Source organism: Balaenoptera musculus, chromosome 12 (assembly GCF_009873245.2).
Source record: "Balaenoptera musculus isolate JJ_BM4_2016_0621 chromosome 12, mBalMus1.pri.v3, whole genome shotgun sequence".
NCBI lineage: Eukaryota > Metazoa > Chordata > Mammalia > Artiodactyla > Balaenopteridae > Balaenoptera > Balaenoptera musculus.
The window spans coordinates 53,577,783-53,600,673 of record NC_045796.1 but is presented as its reverse complement, the minus strand read 5'-3'; the positions used below and the strand labels follow the sequence as shown (position 1 = coordinate 53,600,673).

Genomic DNA, 22,891 nt, shown 5'->3' with positions numbered 1-22,891 from the left:
CATGGTCTCAAGGTTCTTCCAGTATGTAGTATGTATTGCAATGTAATATTCTCTTGCATGGATATGCCAGATTTTGTTTATTCATTCATCAGTCAATGAACTTTTGGGTTGTTTCCACTTTTTCGCTATTATGAATAATATTACTGTGAACATTCATGTTCAAGTTTTTTTTGTGAACATATGTTTTCAATTCTCTTAGTATATACCTAACAGTGAAGTTGCTGGGTCATATGGTACTTTTATGTACCAAAACTGGTACTACCAAACTGTTTTCCAAATTGGCTGCACTTTTACAATATATAAGAGTTCTAATTTATCCATATCCTCGCCAAAATTTGTCATTGTTTTGATTGTATCTATCCTAGTGGGTGTGAAGTGGTATCTTATTATGCTTTTGATTTGTGTTTGCCTAATGACTAATGATGTTGAGCATTTTTCATGTGCTTACTGTCCATTTGTATATCTTCTCTGGAGAAATGTCTATGCAAGTCCTTCGCCCATTTTAAAATTGGGTTATTTGTATTTTTGTTGTTGAATTGTAAGAGTTCTGGATACTAAACCCACATATGTGGTTTGATGTTTGATTTACAAGATATGTGACTTGCAGATATTTCCTCCCATTCTGTGGGCTATCTTTTCACTTTCTTGCTAGTATTCTTAGAAGCACAAAAGTTTTTATTTTTGATGAAGTCCAATTTATCTGTATATATTTTTGGTGCTTTACATATTATAAGAAACCATTGCCAAATTTAAAGTCACAAAGATTTATACCTATGTTTTCTCTTAAGAGTTTTGTAGTTTTAGCTTACATTTAGGTCTTTGATCAGTTTTGAGTTATTTTTTATATATGGGGTGAGATAGGGGTCATCATCCAGTTTTTTTGCTAGAATTATAGTTTATTTTCTCAGTGGCATGATGTCAGGGAAGACATAATTGCAGAAATGATTGCCAGGACTTAAGGGAAGTATAAAGCTCATAAGGTCTGAGGTCCAGTGATTCTGATTAGGTCCAGTATGGCCGCAAAGATGGTGTGGGCCACAGGAGGGCCTGGTTGACCCTGTGACCAAGCTAGGATTGCTCAATGCAGCCTAGCATTTATCAAGAGGATCTGAGTATTAAAGGAAACTTGGCTGCTACAATGGAGATGAAAGTTCAGCTTAGAAGAATTCTGTCACTCTGACAAAGTAAATTTAGGAAGAGAATAATTACAAACCCTTACCAGCTGGTGATTCTTCTTATCAGCCAGTAGAATTAGACCATGGCACATTTGTCTGCAGTACTCCATGCTAGTCTTTATGATGTGAGGCCTCCAGCTCTTCCTTTCCCTAATCTCAGCTGCATCTCCTTCAGAAACAGCAAGAGGGAGAGGCGAGGCTTACTCTTGCCCCAGAGACTCCTTTGCCTTCTCAGGTGGAGACCCTCCATTGGGCCCTCTGGGTTCCTCTCCACCCTTCTCCAGGTCTGGCTTTGGCCTCTAGCTTCCTGATGAGCTCAGTCAAAGGGAGTCACACCAGGAGATCAGAGGGAGGGAGGGGAGATGAGGCATCTACCCGCCCTGATCCCCTCCCTCCGGGGTGGCTGCAGGCTGCTCTCAGTGTCCTACTCAGCACAGCCCTCTGCTCTGCCTGTCCTGGTATCTGCTCCCTCCTTGCCCTTCACACCGGTTAGCAGCCTTGGAGCAGGACATAAGCCTCTTCGTGCCCTGCCCACACCTTTGCCCTGTTGTCAGACTCTCATCAAATTCTCCCACTCTTCCTGTACTTACTTACACCTGGCTGATACACCTTCTCTCCCAGTCAGGCATGTATGTGCAGACCAGACCTGAATCAAGCCTTTCACTGTCTGTGAGTGCCTTTATTCATTTAGCAGACGTCTTTCAAGTACCTGTTATGTATGTGAGATGCCTCTTATGAGCCAGCTCTTTTAGGCAACTGGGGGTTTGGGGGTGAGTGAAATAGGGAAAGTCCCTGCTCTCCAGGAGCCTGCATTCTGACAGAAGACAATCAAGTAGATACATTGTATCGTTAGCTAGTGGTAGGTGCTGGGGGAAACAGCACAGGCAGAGGGAGCAGAAATGACGGCAGGGAGTGCTATTTTAGATAGCAGCAGCAGTCACAGAAGGCCTCCCTGAAGGGACTTGAGTTAAGTGAAGAATGCCCATGCGGCTCCCTGGGAGAAGGGCATTCCAGAAGAAAGCACAGCACACACAAAGGCCCTTGGCTCGGTTAAGGAGTGGTAACAAGAGCACAGGGGCTGGAGGGGAGCGAATGGGGTAGGCAGGGGCCGGATCACGCAGGGGCTTGATGGCCATTGTCAGAGCTTTGAATTTCTTTCTGAACATCATGGAAGCCATTGGAGGATTTTAAGCAGGGGAGTGTCAGACATGATCTGACTTGTGGTTTTAAAAGGATCACCATTCAGCGTGACCAGGGAAAAAGGGTCCCTAGGTAGCACTGTCAAATGACAAAAATAATACAATTTAGTAACAAGGTTGGTGTCCTTTATTCAAGGGAAAGGACTGGACTGGGGAAGTACAGTGCCTCACAAGCGGTGGAGCTCTCTTCCTGAGGGATTTTGGGCAAGAGCGAGATTTATGCAGCATTAGAAGTGGCAACAAGGAAGCAGGATGTGATTGGCTAGGAGGTGGTGATTTCCATATAAGGCTAGCAGGTGCTAGTTTCTAGGGTAAGGTGAGCTAAAGCTGAGTTGGAGAATTGTGATTGGTATGTGTCAGGTTTCCTTGACAGGTGTTTCCTGTAAGAGCAGGATGACTTAGATTTGTGCCGTGGGCTAGGCTACTGGGGCGGTCTCCATTTTATGGGCCCCAATATACGAATTACCTTTATCAGCAGCTAGCCTTGCCTCTTCCTGTGTGGCCTCAGCCACATTCCCTAACCCATCCCAGGAGGCTGAGTGTCTATCCAATGAACGTGACACGGTCGGTATCTATGGTGCGGGAACATACCAAGAGAGACGCCCCCAGAAGATGGCTGAATGCGCCCAAGAGACAGCAGAAATTACATTTGAGGTGGAGGGGGTATTAAAAAGGAAATTGATAAAGAGGGAGACAAGCAAGAGGGTTGTGAGGGAAGACAAGGGGGAACCAGAGAAACAGAGTGGTTCCTGGTAGAGCAGTGTGGTGAAAGCTGGTGTAGAGAGCGGAGGGTAAGAACATGGGATTCGGAGCCCAGCAGCACTGGGTTTGAATCTGGACACTGTTGATTCGTTCTCTGCCCTTGGGCAAGTTACTTACCTTCTCTGAACTTGCTTCCTCATTTGAAAATGGGGACAGTAACAAGTACCTCTTCAGAGTCAATGAGATTATGTATATAAAGCACTTAGCAATGTGTTTGGGACATAGTTAACCCTTATGGTTGAAATTTATAAAAATATAATACAAATATCTGCTATTTGGTGTCCCCCAAGACTTCCAGCCATAGGAGGACACCTGTCCTTCAATGCTCAAATAAAAAGAGGGAAGCCCCCTTCCACATGCTAGGCAAAGCCAGAGACCTCCCTGCCCTCCCCCACCTCTGGCTCTGACCCTTCTCAGAGTGTCCACTCCCTCTCTCACCTCTCCTCCCATGTTTCCTTTGGCCACACGTCAGCCTGTACGTGGACCTCAGTCCCCTTCTTGATTCCCCAGAAGCACCACTACCCTCACAGTCGCATACAGAAAACTCTTACTGAGGGTGTGGCACAGTATGGCTAGCAATTGAAAATCATATATTGATCACTACTGTTGATAAAATTTCCTCAGCCATTCTCCACACTGGGAATGACTCACTAACCTTTTTTCGAAGTCTCAACCTTTATGCTATTTTTAGAGGCCAGTCTTCAATCCCCCAAATTCCTTTTTTTTTTTTTTTTCCCCATGAAGATCTATGCTTCCTATTCTGATCTGTCCTATTTTTCAATATATAAATTTTTAAAAAAAATAATTAATTTATTTTTGGCTGTGTTGGGTCTTCGTTTCTGTGCGAGGGCTTTCTCTAGTTGCGGCAAGTGGGGACCACTCTTCATCGCGGTGCGCGGGCCTCTCACTATCGTGGCCTCTCTTGTTGTGGAGCACAGGCTCCAGACACGCAGGCTCAGTAGTTGTGGCTCACGGGCCCAGTCGCTCCGTGGCATGTGGGATCTTCCCAGACCAGGGCTCGAACCCGTGTCCCCTGAATTAGCAGGCAGATTCTCAACCACTGCGCCACCAGGGAAGCCCCCAATATATAAATCTTTTAAAAATTTCTCTAAACCAAGGGCCATCTTATTTGAGATATCTATCCACTAAAATGCACAGATTTTGAAATGATTATCTTCTTTTCCACATAATTTGATTATTGTTAGATATGAGTCTCTTAAATGGAGGAGAGCATGTAGACTGAGCTTGCTGCTGCGTGCCCTTCCTCCACCTCCTGATGAAATGGATCCAGTAAGTGTTTTGTTGCAGAGATCGGAAATCTCCTTTCTGTTAGTAAACAAGATATTTGATATCATAGAGGAAAAAAGCCCCTTAGCGTTTACTGCATAGTGAGAATCAGGAAGCAGGGGAGATAACAGTATCAACATCCGAAAAGCCAGGAGAGAGCAAAGGATCTCCCTTATCTTCTGAACCAAGAAAACAGTCAACCTTTCCACTTAGATGGAGAGCCAAACATTTGCTACCCTTGTTAACACACAAAATGTGCCTCTCTTGCCTTCAAAGGCTGCCTGTTGATCACCAGTAAAGTCCCAAGCAACCCCTACGGGAACTCTATGTCTCAGCCAGAGTGTTTCATTGGCTCCTCCCTAAATAGACATTGCACTTTTCCATCTCTGCTTTGCTCACGCCCTTCCTTTGTCCTGGGATGCTGATCTACCCCATTTCTACCTAACACAACTATTCAAACTCCAGCTTGTGCCACCACTTTCACAAAGCCTTCCCTGATTGCTCTCCTCCTTCACATTCCTAGTTTAAGAATTCCTACAACTTACCAGATACATGCTGCTTTATTTTGTCCCCACAGAGTTGCCTATATTATGGACCCCAGTAGATTAAAGTTTCTCAAATACATGGATTAATCCTTACACTTTAAAAAAATCTATTGCAAAATGTAGCCCAGCGAAAAGTGGCCAATAAATATTTATTGATATTGAATTAGTTTTCTATTGCTGCATAACATTATCATAAATTTAGCAGCTGAAAACAACATGGATTTAATTGTCTCAGATTCCATGGGTCAGGAGTCTGAACAAGGCTTAACTGGATTCTCCACTCAGGGTCTCACAACCTGCAATCATGGTGTCAGCTGGGGCTGCAGTTTCATCTGAGGCTAGGAGTCCTCTTCCAAGCTCCTGTGGTTGTTGGCAAGATTCCACTTCCTTGCTGTAGAACTCATAGCAGCTTGCTTTTCAAAAGTCATCAGGGGAGAGCCTTTGATGCTTCAAGTTTCTGACCTCTGGGCTCTCTTTTAAAGGGCTCACCTGACTGGGTCAGGTCTACCTAGGATAATCTCCCTTTTGAGTAACTCAAAGTCAACTCATTAGGGAACTTAATTACATCTGCAAAATCCCTTCACCTTTGCCTCGTAATGTACCTAATCACAGAAGTGACATCCATCATATTGATAGGACCTGCCCACACTCAAAGGGAGGGGATTACACAGGGTGCGTGTACCGAGGGTGGGAATTTAGGGAACCATCTTAGAATTCTTCCTACCACAAATACTTTTCGAGCAACAGTCTTAATAGAGTGTTTTTTATTTGATTGTGTCACAGATCCCAAATTACTTCAAAATAATAGGAAAAATTTCAAATTAATTACTGTTTTGAGAGATTGAAAAGGAAAACAGTAATTATTTTGAATCATTTTAGTTTGGTTGTAGTTTATGTTGTTTAGAGTTGGTTTCAGTTCATTTTATTCAGTCTGTACACAAGAACACAAAATTATCCTGTGTAAGTGACAGAGTTGAGTTTGTTAATTAATAGTGAGGAAACAGACTAAATGTCTAAAAAGTGCATAGATTGAGGAACAGGTAAAGAACTATGGGAAGATTTTGTCTGGAATGGAGAGACTAATTTCTCTAGCAGGGCATGAAAATTCAACCAGAGGGGAGTCCTTAGTCTAATGAGCTCACATTACAGTGTTGTTTCCCTCTCAGAATCCCACCCAGCTTTTTATTCAAATATATCCACAAAAAAGAAACAAAATTGAGTTATTTGTAGTGAGGTGGATGGACCTAGAGTCTGTCATACAGAGTGAAGTAAGTCAGAATGAGAAAAACAAATACCATATGCTAACACATATATATGGAATCTAAAAAAAAAAAAAAAAAAATGGTCATGAAGAACCTAGGGGCAAGACGGGAATAAAGACACAGACCTACTAGAGAATGGACTTGAGGATATGGGGAGGGGGAAGGGTAAGCTGGGACAAAGTGAGAGAGTGGCATGGACATATATACACTACCAAACGTAAAATAGATAGCTAGTGGAAAGCAACCGCATAGCACAGGGAGATCAGCTCGGTGCTTTGTGACCACCTACAGGGGTGGGATAGGAAGGGTGGGAGGGAGGGAGATGCAAGAGGGAAGAGATATGGGGACATATGTATACGTATAACTGATTCACTTTGTTATAAAGCAGGAACTAACACACCATTGTAAAGCAATTATACTCTAATAAAGATGTTAAAAACAAAAAACAAAAACAAATATGTCCACAGAGATGGGGTGGTGTAATGCTGCCGGTTTCTTCATACAGCTAGGAGAATTCCTAGTTCATGCTGGTGTGAATGGAGGCACTTTCCCCTAGAAGAGTGTGAGCTTTGGGGAATCAAGAGCGATGGCATAACCATCTTTAAATCAGATTTGTGACTGGTCTGATGGTTCCTAAAGGAATAAGCACAGAAAGAAAACTCTACAATTCAGTTAATGAGGGGGACATCTCACCAGGAGGATTATGAAAGAGAAATTAGTCAGAACCTAAAGCAATAGATTGAGTAGATTAAAAAAAACAGAGGGTGGCAATTTAAAGATGAATTTCTTTTTTTTTTTAATAAATTTATTTATTTTATTATTTATTTATTATTTTTGGCTGTGTTGGGTCTTTGTTGCTGTGCCCGGGCTTTCTCTAGCTGTGGCAAGCGGGGGCTGCTCTTCGTTGCGGTGCGCCAGCTTCTCATTGTGGTGGCTTCTCTCGTTGTGGAGCACAGGCTCTAGGTGCACAGGCTTCAGTAGTTGTGGCACGCAGGCTCAGTAGTTGTGGCTCACGGCCTCTACAGCACAGGCTCAGTAGTTGTGGTGCACGGGCTTAGTTGCTCCACAGCATGTGGGATCTTCCCGGACCAGGGCTGGAACCCGTGTCCCCTGCATTGGCAGGCGGATTCTTAACCACTGCACCACCAGGGAAGCCCCTAAAGATGAATTTCTTTTGCAAAATTTTAAAGTTTACATATTGAATTTTTGCACTAGGAAGATTCATTGGGCCTTGCGAACACATGCTCTGCATTTATTCATATGCCTATTCTGTGACTAGTAGCTGAAATATGTTGATGTGAATATTTTCCAGTGTGATACAGAAGGGCAGGGCCAATGAATGTGGGAGGAAAGTCAGGCATTGGCAATTTTGCTGTCTTTTGCATTTAGCCCCTGCTCTGTGCTCTTCAGAGACCCAGCCATAGAGTCAGGGGCAGGAATTTTTCGTATTCTTATTCCTGCCTTCCTGCTCCAGAATACAGACTCCCACAGGTAGAGAGAGAATGAGTGGGTGAGGAAAGGCCCTGAAGCTGGAATGACCCCTGGGGAACTGGGGAACTTGGCTGAGGGGGCAGGAGGGAGGCCTGCCAGATTCTCAGGCCATTCCCCACGCCCTGTGAGGAGTCTTGTTGCTGGCTCTGAGCGTCTGACTATTTTTCAAGTTGCACTTAAAAAAAAATGTACAGTAATGAAACAGTACAGCACCTCCAGTGAGGCTGGAAAGTAAATGAAACTGGCAGCTCTTCCTCTCATCTCTGTGTGATGTTAATTTAATGAAGTCTCCTCTCACAAGAGGATTTTCATTGGTTTCAAAACAAAACTACACGCTTGCTGTTTTTACTTCATTCATTATGATAATCACAAAGCATGACCTTTTTTCAAACACTTTATTTAAACAAAATGATGTCATGTCAGAGTGGTTATTACTTACGTTTATTAATGCACTTCTCACTACAAAGGTGGCTCAGCAGGGGCCATGTGTGGATGAGGCACATTTGGAGAGACTGAGTCCTGACCCAGATCGGTAAAGCGCTGATGGCAGCTGAGGACAGACACAGGTGTCTTTCATCTCTTTTACAGGGAGTAAGAGCACGTCTGGCCCTTCATAGAGCCAGTGACGCCAGTTACAAACTGTCACTTATATCTTTCCTACCAAATTGTGATCTGGTATGTGACTGATTGAGGCTTCAGGTACAGTGTAGATATGTAGCTTTGAAAATGGAAATGGGTTCCAGTTCTGTTCCAGATGGTTTGTGGACATTTCCATGTGGAAATATTTACTGTGCTCTGAGTTCAACATGACTCACGCCAGACTCCTGAGCTCCGATGGAGCTCCCAGGGTTCTCCGAGGCGTCACAGAGTTCTTTGGAGTCATCTCTCTCTCTCAGTGTCTGCTTTCCTGCAGTCCTTTCTTTTCTTCCCTCTGTTTCCACAGTCGGTGATCACTTCAGGCTACTCAGCCCTTCATGTCTCAACTGCTGACTCCAGGTCCCCATCCAGTTGGGCCCACCGCAGCCTGCCATGCTTGTCTTCCTCCAACACTGCTTTGAATCATGTCACTTCCCTGCTCAGAAACCTGCAAAGAGCTCATATTTCTCATGACATCACACCTAGGCTTCTTGACTGGCCTTTCAAGGCCCTCACCAAACTAAATTATTCTTACTTATTCAGCCTCCTACTTACTTATCCCACTGACCTTCATTATGCACCGTCACTCAAGCGAACCCCTACGCCTGTTGTCACTTCATTGCCTTTATTCTGGCTGTTCCCCTCACCTGGAATGCTGTTCCTCCACCCTTGCCTCATTAAATCTATCCTTCCAGGCAGTCCTAGGTCCTTCCTGCAATCTTCTGGCACATTCTCACTCCTCTCTTCCTCTTTGAATTCTTGAAGCATTACAAATGTCTCCTCTACACATTTTAGCACTTAATTATATGCCTGTCTGCACACTGGTGGTTGTTTTATAGACAACTCTATAAGCTTCTAGAAGTCAGAATAAGCCTTATGTTCTCTACCTCTCACCGAGTGAGTACACGGTAGGTACTTATAGAAGATAGTAATTGTTTCATGGCTTTTCTGTCCAGGTTGAGTCAGTAGAAGAATTCTTATTTTCATATTATATATATATATATATATCTCCATATCACCAGGTAAATATTTTTAATATAAATGATTTATATTAAACTGCAGAATTAGTATTAGATTATAAGGGTTTTATCTGTTACCAACCACAGTACCATAACTAGGATACATGCATTTTAAGTATCAATTCAAATGCCACCCCTTGTAGAAAGCACTACTTTTTCTACACAGGCCATCCATTAATGGTAGCTATCATCAGATGCCCACTGTATCCTATACACACCTCTAAACAATAATTGCTTTGCTCTGTCTTTGCACACATCTGCCCTATTTCCTTCCCTTTTACCCCAAACTGTGAGTTCCTTGATGGCAGAGACTGTCTTTTAATTCCTGAATCTGCAGAAACTGACAGAGTTGGCAACCAATAACTGCTTGTTGAATGAATAAGTGAACTGTAAGAGCCCTCATGTAATCATGAGTGTGACCCTCTATAAATACAGTTACGGTTGGCAAATGACCATTGAGTCTTTTTATAAATAAACCTTTTAATATTTTTTAAGTAGTTATTTAAGATAATTTTTTTTTTTTTTTTTTTTACTTTTTGGAGAGTTTAACTTTCAATCTATCCAAAATTTATCTTTTTACATAGATGATTACAGAGGAAATTACAGCTGAGTTTGCCAAGCCTAGAGAAATTTATAATATATATTTTAAATAAGTATAGCCATCTACTTCTTATAGCTTTTCTTTAGAATAGCACTCTCACTCAAAAACAAAACAAAACAAAAAACAAATAATCACCACTTCATCATTAGGAAGACCACTACCAAAAAACCAAAAAATAACAAGTGTTGGTGAAGATGTGGAGAAATTGGAACACTTGTGCCCTGTTGGTGGGAAAGTAAAATGGTACAGCTGCTAGGGAAAACAGTATGATGGTTACTAAAAAAATTAAAAATAAATTACCATATGATCCACTTCTGGGTATATATCCTAAAGAATTGAATGCAGGATCTTGAAGAGATACTTGCACACCCATGTTCATTGCAGCATTATTCACAAAAACCAAGAGGTGGAAGTAACCCAAATGTCCATTAACAGATGAATGGATAAAGAAAATGTAATCCATACATACAATGGAATATTATTCAACCTTAAAAGAGGAGGAAATCCTGTCTTATGCTACAACATAGACAAATCGTGAGGACATTATGCCAAATGAAATAAGATAGTCACAAAAAGACAAGTACTGTACGTTTCCACTTTATGCGGTACCTAAATAGTCCAGCTCATAGAGACAGAAAGGAGAATAGTGGTTTCCAGGGGCTGCAGGGTTGGCAAAATGGGGAGTTGTTGTTCAATAGGTATGAAGCTTCAGTTGTTCAAGATGAAAAAGTTCTAGAGATCTGTGCACAACAGTGTGAATATAGTGAGCACTACTAACCTGTACACTTGAAAATGGTTAAGATGTAAATTTTGTTGTGTGCTTTTTACCATAATTTAAAAGAAAATTTAAAATATACAAAAGAGTAATAGTACCTCACATACACACGCACCATCATCAATACAAACTTGCACATTGAAATGAGCCAGTAGATGCTCAATAAATGTTTCTAATACTGATGCTCATGATGAAAAAATTAGGAGAGCACTTTTTTATGATTGATGTCACCTAATAACAAAGACTTAAGAAATATTGGTCTAATAGTAGTGTGACTATTTCGTTGAAGAATAAACTTGTTAACCAAATACTGAAAACTTCTGATCAGACATATGAACTAGAAACTTTTGGAACAAATGTCATGGTAATCTGCAATTATTGAATTCTACTTATTGATGAAAATAGGTATCAATTATTTGGGTTTTAATGAGGTGGACATAATTTTTACATTTTCTGTTATTATGCTGCATGCTTTCATTTTTGGTAATGTTACATGGTATGTGGCTTATGAGATATAATTTATACCTTTTTAAGAAAGCATAAGTGAATAGAAGGTGGAATTAAAACGAGACATAACAAAAACTCGGCATTAAAGAAAGCTGACCTTGTTCACCAGAGAAAGAAAATCAAAGCTAAGAGATCCTTCTCACTCTACTTCCTGTCAGGTTTTCCAAATTAATGTATTCAGGGCAACTTTCCCCAAACTGCCTACTACTTCCTCTGTTGTCTTTTCAGCAATTTTGGGTCAGTGTCACACCCAAAAAAGGGCGCACCTCTTTAACCCTTGCAACTTTTGAATCAAACACGCCTTTGTTAAATGTGCTCTTCGCATAAACAGTCAGTATCTGTCATTCAGCTCGGGCTCTGGGAGAGAGAAGCACTGCCAGGAAGGTGAGCTGGTGAGAGTTAAACACAGTCATCTGGAAGGAGGAGGATAGACAAGGCTATTCTGAGAAGTGGCAAGATTGATCTTGGTAATGCCTGTGGAGCTACACTGTACTTCTCATATTCTCTTGGTGTGTCTATAGAAAGGAAAAAAGAAGCCACATCATGGTAAGAAACTAAGTGAAGTTTTGTTATGTCTTCACTGACCGAGACTTTTTATTTTTAATTAATTAATTAATTAAATTTTATCTTTGGCTGTTTAGGGTCTTTGTTGCTGCGCACGGGCTTTCTCTAGTTGCGGCGAGCGGGAGCTACTCTTCGTTGCGGTGCGCGGGCTTCTCATTGCGGTGGCTTCTGTTGCGGAGCACCGGCTCTAGGCGCGCGGGCTTCAGTAGTTGTGGCACATGGGCTCAGTAGCTGTGGCTTGCGGGCTCTAGAGCTCAGGCTCAGTAGCTGTGGCACACGGGCTTAGTTGCTCCACGGCATGTGGGATCTTCCTGGACCAGGGCTCGAACCCTTGTCCCCTGCATTGGCAGGCGGATTCTTAACCACTGCGCCAACGGGGAAGCCCACTGACCGAGACTTTGTTTTGAATTTATGTAGTATTATTAATGACATCAGTTAACTTCACAGTGTGTTTATTGTCTAGAGCTGGTAAATTCTCTGGGCTTAAAAATCGTGAGCAATTGTGAGTAGAAGGAATATAGTAGGAGGCTGAGGAGTAGAGTGGGGGCTACGTAGCCTTGGAGACTTTGAAATAGAAATGAAAACACTAGTATGTGATCTCTGTGTCTGCCCTTCTCGAGGTTCTTTAAATTATTGCAGGTAATCATTGACAAGCTGCCCTTGCTGACTATATTTGAGTTAGTTCCATCAGCCATTCTAACGACGTCAATTTTATAGATCTGTTGCTGAGTGTGCTGCAAAGAACTTAGTTAATCCTTTTTCTCCCCTGAGTTGAAAAGAATCTTTTCCCCACCCCTTTTCCAAATATCAGAGGCAAACTGACATCTAGCCCCTTGGAAGAAACTAGTTGGGAAACATTGTGTCGAGTGCTAAGGATTGATTTTTATTTTTCATCATGGTAGGGAAAGGTAGATCTCTACTACACTTTCTTTTAAAATGTAGGTTATCTTTCAAATACGTTCTCCACTGGGTGTCGGCTGTTGCTGCTCACGCGGGCCTGTCCCCATAACACGTTATTATGTGTTGCATGTACTTTCCCCAAATGAGATTTTATTAGGACACAGAAATTTATAGGAGCGACTCGGCTTCTTACAACCCTATCATTCTAGAAGTGCCATGGCTTAAAGTAAGTTATGAGAAAAAAGCAATCTTGTAAACTTTTCAGAAAAAGGAGTTTATGTAAGAGTCTATTAAAGTTTGCTTCACTACTTTGCTCAAAGAGGCATAAATATAAAGCACCAAATAAGTGTTGGGTATTGTTGCCATCATTTTCTCTGTTAATTCTTATCACTTTCCCCTATCCTTTGATATTTTAGACACAGTGGCTTAATAACTACATGGACAAGTAGTCTTTACACTTAGGATATGAACTCCTAATCCTCCCCTAGAAACCTTAACAGAATTAATACCTTGTGTTTTACAAGAAATGCCTTTTTTAAAGTGAATTTGCCAAATTAAAAAAAAATAATAAACATCTAGGTTTAAGAGCCTTATGACTATAAACCTTCAGAAAACATTTTAAGTTTAATAAGTAAAATCTCTGATGTTTTGGTCAACCATCTTATTAAGGCCTAATTGTAAATATCTAAAAATGCACTAAGCAGATTAACGTAACTGTAGCCTGTGCACCTTGGTAAGTAAGCTTGGGGTGGGGTGGGGAGGACAGTGGGGGGAGGCATAGTGGCCAGGCTGGTAATTTTGAAGGTTGCTTTTCCCTTGAGTTTCTCTGTGATATGAGATAAAGGTACGTGGAAGGCACTGTGGGTGCTAAGAGCATAGTGGCCAGTGAGCCGACATTCTCATTTTAATTCAGATGTTGAAATGGGCAGGAACCTGCTGCCTGTGTCTCCAGGCATAATTAGGACTAGGGCAGTGCTCAACCTGGGTGCACAGGCTTGTCCGCCTCAAGCCTGTACAGGAGCAGCGTTTGCAAAACACACTCCAGACCTGCAAGCTGAGGCAGAGAGTGGCATCCAACGTTCCTGCCGCGCGCCAGGAACAGAGTGGTGAGAGGTGATGAAATGCTTCTCTTTTCAAAATTGAATGAGCAGCAACTTTGTCACAGTCTTCCTACTCCCAGCACGCGCACGCACACACACACACACACACACACACACACACACACACACAGTCCCAATCCCCCATGACAGAGTCTAGTGGAGCCAGTGAGGAATAAGGCTAAATTCCTTGGGAGGGTAAAAAGGAAGCGAGAGGAAGGGTCAGAGACCCAGAAAGTGGAAAAAAATATTCATTTGACACTGCATGAAAACGCATAATTGTATAGGCCCCAGCGAGCTAAAGTGTGAATTCCCCCCACCCCCTCCAGTTTGTTGGTTCAGTGCTGTTCTCTGGACTCCCCTGGAGCTGCCCCTCCCAGCCATTTCCTGTCCTCACAGGGCCCCTCCTCCCCACCTTCCTTAGCAGCACGCTTTACTTCTCAGCTTTTTCTGTGTCTGGGGTGACCTCCCTCATCTCTGTTCATATTTAAGTATGTGTGGGGTGTGTGTGTGTGTGTGTGTGTGTAACCAATGTAACCCAAAGGAACAGAGCAGGAAAGAGAAGGAGAGAAATAGCACAAACATCGCAGTGCATCTTCTGGTGCCACCAGCTATGCATGACCTTGGGCAAATCACTTTTTTTTTTTTTTTTTTTTTTTTTTCCTAGCTTTATTGAGCTATAATTGACATATAATATTGTATAAGTTTAAGGTGTACAACATGATATTTTGATACATGTATATATTATGAAATGATTACCACAAAATAAGGTTAGTTAACACCTCCGTCACTTCACATAACTGCCATTTTTTTTGGTGGTGGTGAGAACATTTAGCAACCTCCAGGTATATAATACAGTATTGCTAAGTACAGTGACTATGTGGTACATTGGATCCCCAGAACTTATTCATCTCATAACTGGAAGTTTGTAACCTCTAGCCAACATCTCTGCATTTCTCCAGCTCCTAGCCCCTGGCAACCACCATTTTACTTTTGTTTCTATGAGTTCAGCTTTTTTAGATTCCATATATAAGTGAGATCATGCAGTATTTGTCTTTCTTTGTCTGAATTATTTCACTTAGCATAATACCCTCAAGGTTCATCCATGTTGTGGGCAAATCACTTTTCACATTGCAGTTTTCTCAAACGTAAAATGAGGATGATAGTTATCACCTCACAAGACTGTTAAGAGGTAGTTGGCACATGGTAGGTTCTTAAATGTTAGCTGAAATAAATCACAAAAGAGGAAAGATAAAAGGCCAATAAGGATATAAAACATGTTCAATCCCATTGGAAAGCAAAGAAATGAAGTTTACCTAGTCATTGTAAAATACAGCATGCATCAGAAAAGTGTATAAAATATACGTGTAAGGTATAATGAATAATTATAAAGCAAGCACCTCTAATAACTAGGTGCAGGTCAAGAAATAGCATATTGCTACCACCTCTTAAGTCTCCTGTGGGTCTCTCTCTGATCACACCCCCTCCCCTCCTTCACCATCAGGGCCAGTAGTAGGGTGAGGGGAGTGGGGCTCTTGCCTCAGGAGCAAAGTTTAAGGGGGTGCCAGAAAACTCGGTAATCAAGGTAAATAATATTTCAATTCAGTCTTTTATTGCAATATTTTTAAAAACAAAAGTTAATGCAAAAAATCCATGTGAACAAAATATCAAATTTTTAAACAAAGAGAGGATCTGTACCACAAGAGGTGACTACTCTCTTAACTGTTATAATCATCGTATCTCTTCTTTTCTTTATAATTTTACCACCTATGAATGTATCCCAAGACAGTGCAAATTAATTTACCTGTTCTTGAATTTCATATAAATGGAATTATATCCTAAGTTCTCATTCGGGTCCGGATTCTTTCAATCAACTTTATGTTTATAAAATTCATCCACGGATTGTGCTGTCGAAGTTCATTCATTTCTGTTGCTGTAGAGTATTCTGTTTTATGAATGAACCACAATGAACTTATTCATCTTGCTGTGGATGGGATCTGGGTCGGTTTCTTGTTGGGGGCTTGTACCAGCAACGCTGCTGGGAACATCCTTGTGCTCATGTCCTTGAACAATGTGCATGAGCCTCTCGAGGGCAGCAGTTCTCAAAGTGAGGTCTGGGGACACTTGGGGGTTCCCCAGATCTTCCAGGGGAGTCCGTAATGTCAAAACTATTTTCATAAAAATGCTAAGATGTTATTTGCCTTTCACTTTCATCCTATCACAAGGGTACAGTGAAGATCCAGAGGCAACGTGATATGCGATAACGTCTTGCTCTGATGACTAATAGAATGTGTCCTGAGTATTGTTGAACTTTAAAAACAGCTCAGTTTTTTTTTTTTTTTTGGAGTTTGAAGCTGTTTTCCTCATTTAGACTTTTTTTTTTTAAACATCTTTATTGGAGTATAATTGCTTTACAATGCTGTGTTAGTTTCTGCTTTATAACAAAGTGAATCAGTTATACATATACATATGTTCCCATATCTCTTCCCTCTTGCATCTCCCTCCCTCCCACCCTTCCTATCCCACCCCTCTAGGTGGTCACAAAGCACAGAGCTAATCTCCCTGTGCTATGCGGTTGCTTCCCACTGGCTATCTATTTTACGTTTGGTAGTGTATATATGTCCACGCCACTCTCTCACTTTGTCACATCTTACCCTTCCCCCTCCCCATATCCTCAAGTCCATTCTCTAGTAGGTCTGTGTCTTTATTCCCGTCTTGCCACTAGGTTCTTCATGACCTTTCTTTTTTTTTTTTTTTTTCCTTAGAGTCCATATATATGTGTTAGCATAGTGTAATTGTTCATTGCAGCTCTATTTACAATAGCCAGGACATGGAAGCAACCTAAGTGTCCATCATCGGATGAATGGATAAAGTAGATGTGGCACATATATACAATGGAATATTACTCCGCCATAAAAAGAAACAAAATTGAGTTATTTGTAGTGAGGTGGATGAAGTTAGAGTCTGTCATACAGAGTGAAGTAAGTCAGAAAGAGAAAAATAAATACAGTATGCTAACACAGCTCAGTTTTAATCTCTAAGCTGAGAAGTGTAGATCGATATAACCCATACAAACAAAGGCTCTTGGGGGCCTTAATTTTTTAAGAGTGTCAAGGACTTCTGAAACCAGAATTTTGAGGACTGCTGCTCTAGGGAATATACTGCTATGCTCATAGGGTGTGCATATCTTCTGTTCTATTCAGTAATGCCAAAGTGTTTTCCAAAGTAGTGGTTCCAATTTACACTCCCATCACCAGTGTATGAGCCTTCCTATTGCTCCACAGCCTTATATTTGGAATCATTGCTCTTTTTAATTATTTTCCAATCTGATGGATTTGTAAAGATATCTCATTGTGGTTTTCCTTTTCATTCCCTTCACTACTAATTAGGAACATATCCTGTGGGAATAATTAAGGATGTGTATAGAGATAAGGTACAAATATAGTTTCTGCAGTCTGCAATGCATTGAAAATAACATAAACTGTAGGCATTGTGGTACACTGACATGGTAGAATTTAATGCAACCATTAAAATATTGTTATAGAAATATATTTATTGGCATGAATTCAGTGAAAGAATAATATACCAAAAAGCAGGTACAAAATGCTATTATACAATGCCCTGACAAAAAGCCAGAAAGAAAAAATAGTAATAGTGGTATTTTGGGATAGAAAAGATAAAGGATAATTTATATTTTCTTCATTGTACTTGTTTATATAGTCTGACTTTCAAATATGAATATGTATATATATATTTTAAGGTTTCCTTTCCCATTCCCTGTCTCTTCCCCAGAGACTGTGCTAGGTGTTTCACAGACATCTCATTTGATCCTCAAACAATCCAGAGGATGAGCATTTCAGAAACTGGATTTTAAGGGAATCATTTGAGAAGGGAGCCAAGGCTAGAGACAGGCCTTTGTTCCTGTCTGAGAATGTTCACTGAGGGCCTCAGTAATAATTCATTGCCCCCAAACTACTGGCTGTACCATTACACAATGTTGTCTGGCTCTTGTCTGTGGGAGACTGAGAGATTTCTGGAAAATATGGTTGATGTGTTCTTTTGATAAATATTTATTCAGTGCCTATTGGTACCACACATTGAGGAAGGAATAGGGACATAGCGGTGAACAAAACTACATTCTTATTCTCATGAAGCTTACATTCTATGAGGAACGACAGACAACAAAGTATACAAATAAATATTAAGTACTTTCAGTTCAGGTAATAATAAGTGCTATGAAGAAAAATAAAGGAGCATAAGGTTATAGAAAGTGAGGTGCTTTTTCTACATAGGGTGATCCAGAGGTGTTCATTCTACCTAGTTGCATATCTTCTATACATTATGATCTGGAAAAGATAATGTTTACAAGGAAGGGTAGACTTCAGTTTTTCTTTATTCTAGTCATGACACATTGAAGATGAGTGCTCATGAGCAGCGATATGCCAAGTTCTGCATGTCTATCATATTCTATGTTCATCTCCATCTCACCAAGAATCATAAATTAATCCTGTTATTTAGTCAGCTTCAACTTGGGTTATGAAACATCAGCAGAATATCAGACTATGAATTATGCCAGCCATCACCGTCTTAGGCACTTTGTGCTTTTCAAAGCATGTTCACATATATCATTTCACGTGAACTTCTCAATACCCTCGAGGATAGAAGAGGAATTTTTGAGAAAAATTATTTGATCCCTATTCAGTAGTATTCCTGAGTTCTCTCCATGAAAGCATGCATTTTCCTTCTTAATTTGAAATGAATTGCCAGGAAGTCAATAATTCTCACTAGAAATTGCAGAAAACGGAGATATTTCTGGGAAGTATATAGTAATTGGAAAGATAAAGAAATTTATTTTCTAGGAAAAAACCCACTATTTTCTGCAATACTTTTTTTTTTTTTTTTTTTTTCCTGCAATACTTTTAAATGTGGTTAAACTAACCTCAAGTTATGAGGTCTCAAGGTCACTAGAAGTCTCACAGGGAGCCTGGAGTTGACAGCGCTGTGTTGCAGAGGCTTCTTCATTCTTTACACAGCTGCTACCTCTGAGTTCCTTCTCTCATCCTGGTCCCCTTAGTGGACTTGGTTGCCAGCTGGGCCTGGTGGAGACAGGCATGCTGTGTCAGTCTCTCTTGGGCTGCTTCATCCTCATCTCCCCAATATCCCTATCCCTCTCATCACATCATCTACATATGGATGACCTAACTGGAAGTTAATCCTTGGGACTTGAGCGCTTGGATTCGGCAATGCACTGATGGTTTTCTAGTGTCTTAAAGTACTTATTCTTGATCTTTGGCCTGAGTTATTGTACAAGTCATTCTTTTTTAAAATATATAAAGGACATGCTTTTTTGGTTCTGAGTCAATAAAAAAGGAACTAATTTGACAATGAGCACATTTCCATTTTCCAGTTTGGCTGAGCTTCTTTACTCCAACTAGGAACTAGCTAGCCAGTGATTTGATTATATACTAATCAAAATATGCCCACAATCCAGGAGGTAGTAAGAAATATTTGCCATCCATGTCAAATTCCCATATCTCCTGTAATTTACACATTATACATGGGAAAAAATATTCACCAAATTAAGATTATATTTACATCTCTACTGTAAAGCAAATTAATTCAGTGTGATAGAGAAAAAAAATTGTTAGGGGAAACTGTTCAGTTTACACAGAGAGAAACATTGTGAGTTATCTGTTACCCATGATTGAGCACATAGTAAATATTAGTCAGGATCCCAGCATGGGAAAGGGCACAGTCAACTTGGATGATTGAGTTAAGTAAGAGGGGCTATGTACAAAGCATGGGCAAAGTTTTAAGGAAACCACAAGAGGCAAAAGAAGCTTAAGCTTCACGATTTCTTCCTTCACAAGGCCTCTTCCAAGGCTCTGTCCCTAAATCTGTAATCTAATATTATGTCGTCTTCTTAAAGAAAGCTCTCAAAATTATATATGCTTCATGCCCCACAAAACCTGGTTCCAGGGGCTTCCCAGGTAGGGCAGTGGTTAAGAATCCACCTGCCAATGCAGGCGACACGGGTTCGAACCCTGGTCCGGGAAGATCCCACATGCTGTGGAGCAACTAAGCCTGTGTGCCACAACTACTGAGCCTGCGCTCTAGAGCCCACAAGCCACAACTACTGAGCCTGCATGCCACAACTACTGAAGCCTGCGCGCCTAGAGCCCATGCTCCACAAGAGAAGCCACCGCAATGAGAAGCCCGCGCGCCACAACGAAGAGTAGCCCCCGCTCGCTGCAACTCGAGAAAGCCCGCGCGCAGCAACGAAGACCCGAGGCAGCCAAAAATAAAAAAACAAAAAAACCTGGTTCCACCCCAAGCAAAGGATAGTGAAGCACTGCCAGGCCATCACCACTGAGACCCTTTCCATCCCAGGCCTGGAGGAGTGAGAGAAGGAAGCAATTCCTGGGACCTGGCGACAGAAGTGTAGCTGCAAGGGTGGCTGCCTGACCGATGCCATGGTCATGCTGGACCACACCCAACCCAGAGCCTGACAAGGAGAGAGGGGTGGGAAGGAATTACCTTGACCTCACTCTAGTCCCTCCCTTTGGTTTCCTGTCAGTGTCTTTTACTGGTTGAACCTATCAAAGCCAAAGGGTAAGGGAGTCTGTTTGTATATTCCTCATGGTCAAGGGCCTGGGGCACAGAGACGGGTGACAAAGGGTGAGCAAACAGAAGTGCCCGCTGTTTACAGAGTTACCTGATTCTACAGCCAGCACTCCATCATAAGTGAGAGCTCAATCCCGGCCATTATTATGTTGCAAGGCTCAGGAGGAAGCATGCCACACAGGTGTAACATACTCTATATGGTCAGTACGTACATAAAAGTGGTACGAAAGTCATAGTCTGGTAAATGAAATCTTATTTTCCTAATGATATACTATAAATTCAAATGGGAAAAGTTACTGAGCTAACTTTTAGAAAGGCCGACTTGTGTCTTAGGAAAATTATCTGATGCTTTGGGCCACAGTTTGCTTCTTTAAGGTAAGAAGAAAATCTGACACAAAGCACACTCTCAATAATTATTAGCGGAATGAATGAGTAAATGACCCTACAATTCAAACATTCTATGATCTTACCTTCCTTTCTAATTGATCAAGTTGTCAGTGGCTTTAAACAATTAGCTTTCACTCTGCTTCTGTCAAACAGTACATGACCTAAAGACAATCCTTAGCTGGAACTGGGAGTCTACTTTTTAAAAGAAACTCTTTACTTCTTCAAACCCTCTGAAAGGGTGGGGAATACTTTTGGAATAATGAACATACAACTATTTCCTAAATTATGGCTTTCATATTCAATAACACCTCTTTTTCAGGATGCTGTTAAACCTGACAGTTGAAAAAAAAAAAGTCTGCTCCTATTCTTTTACATAATAGTATACCTATAATTCTATACAACAGGATATGATTGCCATTTGGTTTGAAGTGACAGCATTAGGAAAAAAAAAAAACATGGAGGTTGTAAGTAGAGAAGTATGTGTCACATGAAATGGAAAGGACAGAGATTTAAAAAAAAAGAGAGAACAATGGTGAGCAGCAGAGATGGGGTGGGCAGTGGGATGCTGACAGATATTGAAAACAGCACAGGGGCAAGCATCCCACCCCGAGAGACGGGGGAGCAGTGGGAGTGGAGAGAGGCTCTGAAGGTCTGATGCAACGTACTATTGGTTGCACCATATGAAATTGTACATAGATCAAAACTGGTTGAATGCAGTAATTTCCTGTGCCTCTTTGTAAGAGGCCTGCTTATGATTAAACAGTATTATAGTCTGTGGGTCATTTAGTGCAAACCTTAGTCTATACTCATTGTAACAGTGAGCAAACAGAAGTGCCCACTGTTTACAGAGTTACCTGATTCTACAGCCAGCACTCCATCATAAGTGAGAGCTCAATCCTGGCCATTATTATGTTGCAAGGCTCAGGAGGAAGCATGCCACACAGGTGTAACATACTCTATATGGTCAGTACGTACATAAAAGTGGTACGAAAGTCATATTCTAGTAAATGAAATCTTATTTTCCTAATGATATACTATAAATTCAAATGGGAAAAGTTACTGAGCTAACTTTTAGAAAGCCATGTAGAAATCATTGTAACAGCCATGGAAGAAATCATTATTATAGCACAAATGTAAATAGTTCTGTCTCCGGAATCATTAAGCCATAGCTAAATTATATTTAGTATACTCTGAGGGAGGGAACTTGATAACATATGAAAAAAAATATTTAAAAAGTTAAAATGAAAAGTTTCAGTGTTTAATAGGTCAAGGTGTATTTATGTGAACATTTCTTCTTTTGCATTTTGTGTGCGTGTGCGTTGTATTATTTAGAGTGGGCCATATATATTAGCACAAGCAATACCAAAAAGATAGAACGATGAAGAGGACAGCAGATCATTTTAAATGCCTATTCAAAATCTCAGTCCATAGTGAGCTCACAGGGAACCACAAGTGTTTAAAAAAAAAGAAAGAGTTACTTTGGTACATCACTGACCACATGTTAGCAGGAGGCACGTGTGAATACATGTAGAAGATCTTGATCTGCTTTCTCAGGTCAGACTCAGGCTGGGAGCCAGCAGTAAACCTGAAGAAATCCAAGTTTGTGTGCCAGCAGCTGCATCGCCGTGCAGAATCCTCACATGGGCAGAACAGAGCTGCAAATTCTTGACCACACTAAGTCTTTTTTTTTTTTTTAATAGATCTTTATTGGAGTTAAAATTGCTTCACAGTACTGTGTTAGTTTCTGTTGCACAACAAAGTGAATCAGCCATATGCATACATATGTCCCCATATCCCCTCCCTCTTGAGCGTCTCTCCCATCCTCCCTATCCCACCCCTCTAGGTCATCGCAAAGCATCCAGCTGATCTCCCTGTGCTATGCTGCTGCTTCCCACCAGCCAACTATTTTACATTCTATAATGTATATATGTCATGCTACTCTCACTTTGCCCCAGCTTCACCCTCCCACCCCATGTCAAGTCCATTCTCTATGTCTACCTCTTTATTCCTGCCCTGCAACTAGGTTCATCAATACCATTTTTTTTTTTTTAGATTCCATA

The 22,891-nt window shown here is 41.1% G+C and overlaps 1 protein-coding gene across 2 annotated transcripts in view; it reads left to right on the top strand.

Annotated features, from left to right (window-relative positions):
* The window catches only part of CRYBG1 (crystallin beta-gamma domain containing 1), a 207,587-nt gene that overhangs the window by 118,239 nt on the left and 66,457 nt on the right, over positions 1–22,891 (top strand). The window contains exon 1 of one of the 2 annotated variants that reach the window (XM_036871436.1): positions 11,640–11,805. The exons of the other annotated variant lie outside the window; for it this stretch is intronic. Within the exon in view, the coding sequence (XP_036727331.1) occupies positions 11,803–11,805 (3 nt within the window). The 5' untranslated portion in view covers positions 11,640–11,802. Of the gene's footprint in view, positions 1–11,639; positions 11,806–22,891 lie in introns of those variants that run through there. 2 annotated transcript variants of the gene reach the window in all.